Below are 12488 nucleotides of genomic sequence, written 5' to 3' on the forward strand. Positions count from 1 at the left end.
CTGCCGGTCGACCGTCACTCATCCGTCTTTACGGCAGGGCTCGCCTTCTATCGCTGGCTTCCATGACGACAAGCTAGAACCGCGTTTATCAGCTCAACAAGCCGGTTAGCCCTTGTCGGTGAGCTAGCGGTTGCGCAAAACAATGGGTTGACGCGGCCCAAAAAACTATTTGGACGAACTACGCAGCATCTTAGCATGCTAGGCTAACGACGAGTCACATTGATTTTGCAGGGAGGCTAGCAGTAGGAGCTAAAGGCTAACCCAGGCTAGTCTTCACCTGCTGGCTGTTCTAGCTAACTGCGCCTCTTCGGGGATGGAACGCGTCAAGGAACACGAGTTCAGGGCTCTTTCAACTTCGCAAACACCTCAGTGGACGCCGGAGTGTAATAATGACGGCGCTCACCCGAAACCCAGCGGATTGACAGCATTATCTACTGGAAAACGACCATCCATCGGGGAAGATGAGGGTGGAGGCGCTGAAGCAAAACTATTAGGGAAGGGGATCGCGGCCACCTCCCTTCTCCAGATCGCCATCAGGAATGGGATCTACCAAAACCAAGTTGCTAACGCTATCAGCAGCGGGGCCAAAAATATCAACATGCCGTCGGCGAAGACGGGTAACATTTACAATATTTCGTCCGTTAACAGCAGCACTTCCACCAACTCATTGCTAAGCAAGAGACGCCAGCGCCACAAGAGGAATTTGTCGCTAGGTTGCCCGCCTACCGGCTGCTCTCCCGGCGTGTCCCCAGTGGAGGCGGCCAGTCCTGCTCCTTCAGTCTCTCCGCTGAGCACCCTTAGTCTCGATAGGAAAACGTTCCTGAGGCAGAAGCAATCAAAGCAGCTTCAGGCCTCGGATAAGGGATGGGTGACATTGGACCTTAAAAGGGGCTGTATTCACGTCCACGACTGGCTCACGCCCTCTTACCCGCGGCCGGTGCTTTGCACTGAGGATACTACGGCTGCACAGGTGGTCAGCAAGCTGCAAGCAAGTAAAGCCGAGGCTGTCTTGAGAATCAATTGTGATACTACTGCTACTCATATTTTTTGCAAAGATAATAATGGACAGATTAATGACTTAAGTAGTGGTAGATCAGATCTTAAAGATGTTAAAACGAACGAAAACGAAGCCGTGCAATCTAACAGTCAGACAAAACTACATTATTTTGATGCCAACCACTTTTTAGATGGAAAAACTGCAAGTAACTCCTCTTCAGAGGTTTGCCTCAATGACATTGGTGTGGAATTGAACTTGAGTGCGGCTGACTGTTACGGTGCACACTCTGGATCAGATATGGAAAATAGTACTTGTGAGGAGTTCAGCCTCGGGGAACCCAAAAGTACACTGCAACAGGACTCACTTAGCGAAGGCACAGGGTTGGGTACGGACTCATCAGCTTTGAGCCCAAATTGTGACAGTGCCACAGAGGGACCTGACCCATTTGAAAGCTCTTCTGATGAACTCGACTTCACCACCTCTCCAACACATTCTGCGGACCCCCCCTCAAATTCTCCAGACAAATTGAAAAGCACGTCAGATGATGCCAGTGGGGCTGTTTGTAGTGACATCAAAGATTCACCTAAACAAATGAAACATCCCTCCAAATGTTGCGGCAGCTCTCAGACTCGGCCCCTGAGCAACCAAGCATCAGTGCAGCCTGACCCTGAGATCCAGGCAGGAAGGAGAGGATGGCTCGAGCCAATCAATACTAGCCCAACTCCAGCTCTCTTTGTCCAGCTGCATGGGGGAATTGTGCGACGTCTACAAGATGATGAGAGGCCTCTACAATTATTGAATGAGTACCTTACTAATTTGGGCTTTGAAGACCCATGGAGGGTGCAGGAGGAGGGAATGAATCCAGGCATTGGCAGCCTAATTCGCTTCTACTTTGGTAAGTACTTGCAAAATAAAAACTAAATCATTACCGCATTAGAATTCAAGCTATTCATGGCATATCTTAAATTAATTAGAACGGTCTACAATATGCAGCAGATGTACAGCTGCTATGTTTGTGCTTTTTGTTGTGCTTATTCATTCTATGTTTTTGAAGTACTGTATGTCATTGTATTTGTTCAGTAGAGACAAAAACTGTTTTCTCTCTGTAAGAAGTTCCATTTGAAACATCAGGTGCTCTCCCCCCAAATGACAGATTCATGTTTTGGTTTCAGTCTTGTTGTGTTGTTATTCATAATGCCTGCTAAGCAAAGATAAGAGGATGGAAAACAGTCGTGATCTCTTATAATGGGATTAGCACAATTTAATGTGTTTTTAACCTCATTTTTACACACAAAATAAAGAAAATAGCTCATGTGGAAATGACATATACATTTCTGAAGATACATTTTTTAAAAATTAAATCCCATGCTATCATATGAACATTTTTCAACCATTGAGAGCTATCATATTGTGCAGAGTATATTTGTAGTACATACGTCTATAGGGTTGTAACTGCATTGTAATTTTGGTTTGGTTCAATTTCTTGAAGTGCTTGGTTCAGTTTAGGTACAAAACAAAGCAGATAAAAATGTTTTAATTTAATAAAATGTAAACAATTAATAAATTTGGGTTGTACCCGATTTGATCATGTGATCAGAAATCGGGCCATTTTTCACAAAACGCCGGTAGCATAGTGTGGAATCCAACGTCGCAAGGAATATTTTCAAAATCCATATCCACGCAATGTTTGTATATTCCTGCAAGATCCTTGTTAGCGCCGTGAAGACAAAGCCACTTTTTAAAGCAGGTTCTGTACGTGTTCCACCGTTGAAAAGTGAAGTCCAAGACGTCCTCATTCTTCAAGGAAAAAAGATGCATGTAGCATCGTTTATTTCCCACTTTCTGCGCTCTTTTTAACTTTTTTCTCCATTCGCTCGTCTTCGCTGTCCGATGTTTTAGTCGCCATTTTTGATATCTGGTTGTTATGGTGAGGAGAAAGCGGCTACCTGATTGGCTCATGTGACCAAAAGCACACCACTCCCGACCTAATGGCACTACGCGCACACCAGGAATCTATGTGCCTCAACGCAAATACTCCCCGGGTTTCAACACCGTGAACAAAAAATTGACAAGTTTTCAGAGGGTGAACTCCACGGATTCTTACTTAGAACTAATAAATCTATGTTATGAAGAAATTATTTAGTGCCCCTGGTAGCGGAGCGAAACTGAACGAAAAGGTAGGTGACCTGACGGCCTATATAGCATGTTATCGGATGCAAATAAGTTCCATGCTAGGTTTAATTCTGTACAAACATTTGCAGAAAAAAACGAGACCCCCTATACTTCTCTGCACGTGCACTCTTATACAAATCTGTAATCTCAGTAAAATACTTGCAGCTACATACAGCACATAGTGCTCGACCCTTTTCATCAAGTGGACAAACCCACCCTTTTCCACTGTATATATTAGTGCCATATCTTTGGTGATGCGCAAAGCGACTGCTTCAATGATTGCTCTCCATCACTTTCTTATCAATATTATCTTCATTATTTATCATTTCTTAGGGAAATAATACCGCCACAATATGCTACTTTTCAGCTGCAGTTCGTTGTCATCGTACTGTTGTTTTGCACGTAGAGATTGACATTTCTCCTAATCGGCAAAATGCCTCTTTTAGATGATAAGTTAGTTGTGCTGCTGTCTTTTGTTGCAACGGGCTTTAAACAAACTTAACAGTGTGCAGTCCCACGCCTGTTGCCGCAAAACCGAACCAGTTCAAAATCACTGATGATACAGTTCCTTTTTTGCAATGCAAGTTTTGCTCTATCGCCAAGTTGTTATGCTTTGAGGAACCAAACTGCTACGGAAACTCAATGGGGCAGCATGCGTAAACCAGGTATGCTCACAGTGTAAAATATACGCTGAAACAAGGCAAGCCCTCAAGAAAAAAAATAATCTTATAAATTTATTCAATCAAATTTATCATCCAGGCATAATACTAATTAAACATATTTGCCAGTGTCACAACATACCCAAAGTTTGCTACCCAGCCCTACACTTACTCCATGGTACTATTCAATATCGATGATTGCTCAAATGTAACTACTGTTGTAACTACTAATTGGATTTAGCCACTCTGGGGGATTTAAAAAAAGCTGTTATATCAGTGCATCCCAGTAATGGGCCCTTCTCTTTATACAGGTAAGCCTCGAAGTGTTGGAGGTTTAGATCGTGTGCAGCTTTCTGGAGTGTTCAACGTGCGTAAAGGGAAGTTGGTACTGCCAGTAAACCGCTGGTCAAAACGCCAGGTCACACTGAGTGGCACCTGCCTTATTGTGTCATCTGTGAAACACGCCAACATGGGCAAGATCCACATACTCCCTCTTATTGGAGGAAAGGTAGGTAATCCAAGCCAAAGCAAGTTTTGAATTATTCATTCGCATTAAATAGAAGGAACGTGCTATTTGCATGCTGAGTAAGTTTTGAACTTTGGTTGCAGCAGAAAAAATGTCATAACGGCTGTTTGCTCTATAATTTAACTTATTGCATAACATTGTGTGCCACAGCCAGTCTTTACACTTTCCTCACCATGAAACTCAATTAACTCATCAACAGATTAAATGCAAGCAACGTCTGACATTCTTGTTCATTCTAATGGCTGATGCCACAAAAGGTGTGCTGACAATAGCCAGATATGTAAACGTAGACTGTCCAAAGGCACGTTTTTAGCATTGCAACATCATATGTACACACATAAGAACTTGAGTGATCTTGGGAAATATCAAGAAAACCATGAAAAATGGCAGAATAACAACACCTACAATGAAATCCTTTGAGCTATTTTTGTTTTTTTCTATTTTATTTGTACAAACAAGAAACAGAGGCGATCTAATTTTTTCATGACTGTAGTTCTAAAAGGAATTGTCTAGCCATCCTGCCTAAAGATAGTCTTGACTCTTCACTCATGGTTTTTAAGGTTTATTTTAAATCACAAACATATTGTATTATTTTACCATAGGGGAGAGACATTTCAAAAGTTTGTAGCTAATTTAACATTGAGCTAATATTGTGCCAACATGTAAAACTAGCTACTTTGAACTGGGACAGAAATTCACATAAACATTGTATCACGAACCTTAACCTTGAACCTCATTGGATCTTAGCTAGCCAAAAGAATAAACATCATAAAAAAATTTCATTCATTACACTTTTCTTTGATATCTCCTTCTTTTTTGTTTTTCTTTTATGTGAAAGTACCATTTGTACAATTGTTCAGTTCTGATGCATGCCCTTCTAAATATTTGATAAATTAAATCAACAAACTGACACTAACAATGCTATCGATTACTTTTACCTGAAACATCTACTAACTAAATATTATTTACCAAGTTTTTACACATCATCTATCGAAACATAATGTTGCGATTCAAACAACCCAGCATATTTTTTTGATGGCAGGTGGAGGAGGTGAAGAGACACAGCCATTGTTTGGCGCTTAGCTCTGTTGGTCCCCAGAGCCAGACATACTATATCAGCTATGAATCCTACACTGAGTACCTCCGCTGGCACAGAACAGCCTCAAAGGTATGAGACTTGACCTTCACAGTGTTTGTTGGAGGTTGCTCTAACACAGAGGTGGGTAGTAACTAGGGGAGTGTATTGCCTCATATCTGGCAATACGATGCGTATCACAATTCACAGGTCACGATTTGATTCAATACCGATTAACCCCGATAGTATAATACACTTGAAGATGATTATTGTGATATTTGTATATCACTTTAAAAAAATAATCAAAATGGACATAAGTACTGGTGCACGATAATTATTGGTCCGATAATTATCGGTCCGATAATAGGAATTATGACGTCATCCCGATAAATCCAATAACATTTATAATAGGACCGATAATATGTACTGTTCTGGCTTTGCAGTTTACTTAATAGTATGGGAAATCAGTTGAGCATTTGCGGGGCATTGGTCCCACCTGCTGTTCAGAATAATTCAATGCACCTATTTTTTGTTACAGTAGTTTGGTTCAATTACTTACACATTGCGGTGTCCAGCGGTAGCATTGACAGTCGTGAATGCTTTCTGTTACGTTTCCGCCTCGGAAATATATGTAAGTATTTTATGTTTACTATTACATATGGATGTGCAAAATTTGTTTACTTCTGTGGTGAAGGGTCATATGTACAGAACTTCATAAGTTGTGTTATAGAAGCCAGCCAATGCTTTAGTAGCTCAAGCTAGTGTGCTATGCTATACATATAATAGTTGTGTGTATAAGTGTATTGTGCAGTTTGTTGTATATTGGGTATTGAATATGTGTATTTTTCTGTTGTACTTTCACAATATAAAGACGAGTGTCTTCCCATAAAAGCAAGACGAGACCAAGCCTTGTGGTTTATGGAAGTGCATTCATTCTTAGCTGGCTGTCGGGCAGTGCAGAAGTGAAACACACTGTTTTGTTCATGTCATTATAAAAAATCTGATGAGATCAAAGGCAAAATCTGTGTTGACTCCACCACTATTTTTTTTAAACCTCCAGGGGTTCAAAAACTCAGGTTATACATTTTAAAAATTATATATTTATTATCGGTTATCGGTATCGGCTTTGAGGAGCAGGAAGTTATCGATATCGGTTTCAAAAAATGGATATCGTGCACCCCTAGACATAAGTACATTGATATCAATTTTACCTGATCCAGCACTCAAATAAAATATTTTTGTTTTATGTTTGATCAACATATGGTTTTCATTATAAGTTTCTCTTTTTTTGTGCAAACCTGCTTAAATGCAGGATTTAAATACTCCATGCCTGTTTTTGCAATCAAAGCCAAAATGAGCCCAAATTTCAGATTTATAAAAGGACTAATCTGAGCAATCGTTAGAGGGCGACATACACAAATCTACCGTTCTCGGATTAGTCTAATATTGTTGTTACTCAAGCAGACTGCAAGGCAATGCTGTTGCGTGCTATTAACTCCTGGACCGGAGTAGAAGTGCAGCCACTGAATTGTTTTATTTCCACCAAAAACACACGTGTAAGGATTAATACAGACTGATTTTAATACACTTTATTAGAACGTAGTATCGCGATAAATCTCAGAAACAATTTTTTTTAACACCCACAGTGGCTCTACCAGTTTAACCAAAGAGACGTCCCAACAATAATCACACAACTCCATTATAACAATAAGATGTAAAATTCAGTCACATGACCACACAAAAGCTTGCAGTCGCAAGTCCTATGATCACGCCGGCCTATTCAACTACGTGGCGTCCTTAAAGCACCTTAAAAAATTAAACCATTTCACAGAGAGAGCTGAATTACTGTATCAACATTACTTTACAACATTACCAGTTATTTTTGGGGGCACTGATAGATCACGGAAAACCGGAGATATGAATGTTTTGATTTCATGGTAGGAATTTTTTTCTCCAGTTGAGGGCACTCTTGCTCTTCTCTCATAGCAATTTGATTTTTGTGTATTTTTTTGGTCTAATATGGTCATGCAATAGGTTATAATACAATATAATAACAGTTAATATTGATGATGTACTGCGGGAAAAAATACCATTATTTAATTAAAAAAAAAAAAAATCTGACATTGTAACCATTTACTTGGAATGTTACTCATTACTTGAGTATTCTCATCAAAAACATTTTTTAATTGTACTTCAGAACATTTTTTGGATGACTACTTTTACTTGCGTAACATTATTTAGAAGAAACGCTACTCCTACTTGAGCAAAGTTTGGACTACACAACCCACCTCTGCTTTAAAATTTCATCCTGCTTTCAAACTTTGATTTTTATTTTAAAATTCTATATATCAGATGTATCAAGCCAATAAATAACTGAATCAACTTTTTCCGTCCATTTTTTGCCGATTCAGATTGTGTCCCAGAGGGTGAATTCTGTTGACCTGTCATGTTGCAGTCTAGAGGAATTACCTACGCAGCTGTTTTACAGCCACGATCTTACACATCTCTATCTCAAAAATAACTTCATGTCCTTGCACAAAGGGATTCCAGCACTTACCAGGTGAGTTTCCAGGACACATACAGTCAGAATGACTGGACTAGCATTCTTTGGGTATAGAAACAAAGTGTAGCCACCTGACAAAAAGCAGATGTCCTCACTTAGATACAGAATGTCTATTTTTTTTAGTCCAATTTAGTTTTCTTTTAACTAGAGCTGTCCCGAGCACATATTTTTGCGCACAAGTTCGAGTCAGTCGCCTGATTTCGAGGATCTGCCGATACCTCAGCAATGTCTTCATTCATTGAATAATTTATTACAAAACATTTTTTCTTTCTTTTGACAATATCCTTCTCCATGTTCACTATTTTGTTTCATTGTAGCCATAAAAAAAAAAACTTAAGACCCCAATCTTTTTCACCCCATTCCAATCTTCTAAAAATTAAGTGATCGGGCCCGATTTTATTGGGTCAGCGACATGCTTTCTTTCAACTATTGACAGCTTAGAGTACGTAATTTACTAATGACCTAAACCAGAATTAATTTACATGGACTGGACTTGATAGTTTCACAATAAACAAAGTTTATCCCAGTTTTCATGGTCACTGTTTTATCATCCTTTTATTAACACTTTTTTTTTTTATATGTTGTGTTGTGAGGTATTTAAAATTACCTAGGGATAACTGTTTGCCTAAATGCAATGGTCAGCACTTGAGTAGAGATTATTGATTGTAGCTCTGCAGTACTATGTTATACCTCATTGCAGGTTTTGTAAACTGAGAACTCTCAGTTTGTCAAATAATGCACTCCCTGAGTTCCCTCTGGCCTTATGTGACCTTCCTTCACTGACTGAACTCAACTTGTCAGGAAATTGCCTTTCATCTCTTCCTGTGGAAGTTGGAAACATGTACAGGTAAGTTGACTGACTAGACATACAGACCAGGCTTCAACTTACCCTGCAAGATTTAATCAGGTCCTACACACTCTTGATTTTGATAACATTCTTCACGTGGATGTCATCTTTGAAATCTCCAAATTTCAAAGCAATTCTTATGGCTGATACTGTGGTTTCGATTCACTGTTTTCTTCAAATCAAGCATCAGTGAAAACCTAAGTCATATTTACAAATGCATGAAATTAGTCCTTGTAAGTTTTTAAAAAGTAGTCAGGGGGGTGGTTATTCTAATCAAAGGTATGCATTACAGTAATGAAGGACATTTACCACAGCTATCTTACAATGTTAGAATAAGTGATTTCTTTTTTCAATCATCAACAGTTTGAGCTCCATAATCCTTTATTGACAGCAACATATCTAATTGATTAATGTCTAAAAACACATTACAGTATTGTAACGATCACCTATGGTGGGGAAGTAGCCATATGTAATAAACATAAACTTTAATATTTTCAATATCAAAAAAAGGATTTTGTCTTGCCTTCTTTGTGGTGCATTATGGGTCAGAATAACTTCATTTAAAAAATAAACCAAACAAACAAACAAAAAAACACTTATGACAGGACCATGAACACAGTGCAACATTCATTAAAGCTGCATCCGTGGACACTCCATTTTCCTCCATTTTTTATACGAAGTAAGAAACCATCATATCTTAAATAATCTGCTAAATAATATGGTTTTAAACAGATTAATATATATTTATGAAATTGATTGAATATGTATGATGCTGTATTGAGGTGAAAACGCATTACAGTAATGAGTATACAACTCTAAAATCAGTTTGAAAACATACAAAATTCTATTTTGGTCACAAATTGTGGAATTGGCCAAATAATTGACAGAACCATCTTTCAACTAAAAAGGAAGTATTTCAGATTTTCATGACTATATTCCTAAAATATTCAAAGGCATACAACCCCTAGCAAAAAGTATGGAATCACCAGTCTCAGATGAGCACTCACTGAGACATTTTATTATGTAGAGCAAACTCAGATAAAAAGCTTGAAAAGAAATTAATTGGTTCAAAATTGCAAATCCTTGGCATTCAGAAACACTAAAAGAAATAAATAAAAAACATTGTGGTGGTCAGTAAATGTTACTTTTATAGAGCAAGTGCAGGGAAATAAATATAGAATCACTTCATTCTGAAGAAAAAAATATGGAATCAATCCATTTTGAGTAAAAAATACAGACACACCCACTCAATATCCTTTCCTTAATTGGGCCCCTGCCTCAGATTAGATCTGCTTTTTAGTCAGCAGTTAAAAACAGTGCAGTTATCACACCTTGGAGGGCTGGTGGACCAAGTGGATTCACAAGAATCATGACTCCAACAAGAGAGATTTCTCTTGAGAACAAGGAGAGGATTATCAAACTTCTTGAAGAAGGTAATGCTACACATATGTTTGCCAAAGATGTGGGCTGTTCACAGTCACCTGTATAAAAAATCTGGACCAAGTACAAACAGCATGGCAAGGTTGTTAAAGTTAAGAGTACTGGTAGACAGAGGAAGACATCCAAATGTCATGACAAACAACTAAAGGCCATATGTCTTGAAAACAGAAGCTGTACAACACGACAAATGAAGAAGAAATGGGAGGAAGCTGGAGTCGAGGTATGTGACAGAACTGTGAAAAATCCCCTAAAGGAAATGGGATTTTCATACAGGAAAGCTAAAAGGAAACTATCATTGACACTTAAACAGAAAAGAACAAGACTTTAAAGGCTAAGGAGAGGCAATCATGGACTGCGAATGACTGGATGAATTTTATTTTCAGTGACGAGTCAAGAATCTGCTTTTCACAAGGTGATGATGCTGGAACTTTTGTTTGGTGCCCTTCCAGTGACATTTACAAAGATGACTGCCTGAAGAAAATATAAAAATTCCCTCAGTCCTTGATGATATGGGGCTGCATGTCAGGCAAAGGCACGGGGGAGATGGCTATGATGAAATCTTCAATAAATGCACAAGTTTACATTGAAATTTTACAGCTTTCTTATCCCTTCAATTGAACATATGTTTGGGGATAATGACATCATTTTCAAAGTTGACAAGGCATCATGCCACAGAGCTAAAACTGTTAAAGCATTCCTTGGAGAAAGACTCATCCAGTCAATGTCATGGCCTGCAAATAATCCAGATCTCAACCCTATTGAAAACCTGTTGTGGAAATGGAAAAAAATGGTCCACAGCAAGGCTTTGACCTGCAAGGATGATCTGGCAACTGCAATCAAATAGTTTGCACTTAATTGATAAAGAATACTGTTTACTCATCAATTCCATGCCTCAGAGACTGCAAGCTGTCATAAAAGCCAGAGGTGGTGCTAATAAATGCTAGAGATGTGTTTTGATTGTTATTTCTTTTTTTTTTTCATGATTAAATATATTTTTCCTCAGAATGGAGTGATTCTATTTTTATTTCCCTGCACTCTATAAAAGAAACATTTACTGACCACCACAATGTTTTTTATTCATTTCTTTTATTGTTTCCGAATGCTAAAGAGTTGCACTTCTGAACTATTTTTTAAAAAAATGCTTTTTATCTGAGTTTGTTCTACATCATAAAATGTCAGAGTGAGTGCTTGTCCGAGACTGGTGATTCCATACTTTTTGGGGGTTGTAGTTAAGGTTAGCTTCAGAAAAATCACCCAGGGATGCTTGCTGCCACACGTATGTAAGTATGTTATTTAAGTTATGCTGTATGTAATTACTGTATGTATTTTTACCCAAATATATTTTAACGTTTACCCTAATGTAACTATTAATTGTACATAAATTGTATTGGTCATTGACTAACTGCATCAAACCGAGACTGAGGGCTGAGTGATTTGGCATAAAATTTATATCATGAGATAAATTGAATGCATTCACATTAACAGTATATCCTGTCCTTTTTTTAACGTGTTCTTAAAATGTGAAATGTAAATATTTCTTCTGTCTAAATTCCAAATTAGTGAGTTCTTGGAGGTATTTAAAATTGATTAGTCTTTCCGCTCTAGCACATAGTGATTTGAGTTCAGAGCCACCATTTTCTGGTCTGTGTTTGTGGTTGCATTGATTGAAACGTTTTCAGCGTTTAATCTTTTTTCTTTAGTGGTGCATGTATTTTTTCTAGGGCTGTCAAACGCTTAACATTTTTAATCGAGTTAATCACAGCTTAAAAATTAATTAATCGTAATTAATCGCAATTCAAACCATCTCTAAAATATGCCATATTTTTCTGTAAATTATTGTTGGAATGGAAAGATAAGACAAGACGGATATATACATTCAACATCCTGTACATAAGTACTGTTTTTGTTTATTATAACAATAAATCCACAAGATGGCATTAACATTAATAACATTCTTTCTGTGAAAGGGATCCACGGATAGAAATACTTGTAATTCTTAAAGGATAAATGTGAGTTTGTATATTGTGACTAAATATTTCCATCTAGTGTGTTTGTTGAGCTTTCAGTAAATGATACTGTAGCGACTCAACTGTTCTGCCCAAATGCATGATGGGAAGTGGTGCAACCATGACTGTGTGTGGTGGCTGCAAATGTTATATCTTCTCTGGGTTGGGAACAATACAGGGTGTTAAGAAAAGGATCAATCCTG

The 12488-nt window shown here is 38.2% G+C and overlaps 1 protein-coding gene across 2 annotated transcripts in view; it reads left to right on the forward strand.

Moving 5' to 3' along the window:
• The window catches only part of LOC130918727 (PH domain leucine-rich repeat-containing protein phosphatase 1-like), a 44940-nt gene continuing 32452 nt past the window's right edge, over nucleotides 1-12488 (forward strand). Inside the window, exons 1-6 of one of the 2 annotated variants that reach the window (XM_057840696.1) lie at nucleotides 13-118; nucleotides 232-1892; nucleotides 4140-4336; nucleotides 5397-5522; nucleotides 7841-7989; nucleotides 8693-8839. In XM_057840696.1, coding sequence (XP_057696679.1) covers nucleotides 314-1892; nucleotides 4140-4336; nucleotides 5397-5522; nucleotides 7841-7989; nucleotides 8693-8839 — 2198 coding nt within the window. In that variant the 5' untranslated portion in view covers nucleotides 13-118; nucleotides 232-313. Of the gene's footprint in view, nucleotides 1893-4139; nucleotides 4337-5396; nucleotides 5523-7840; nucleotides 7990-8692; nucleotides 8840-12488 lie in introns of both variants that reach the window. The other variant, XM_057840695.1, reaches the window with a different exon arrangement.

The sequence above is a fragment of the Corythoichthys intestinalis genome, chromosome 7 (assembly GCF_030265065.1).
Source record: "Corythoichthys intestinalis isolate RoL2023-P3 chromosome 7, ASM3026506v1, whole genome shotgun sequence".
In the NCBI taxonomy this organism is placed as follows: Eukaryota; Metazoa; Chordata; class Actinopteri; order Syngnathiformes; family Syngnathidae; genus Corythoichthys; species Corythoichthys intestinalis.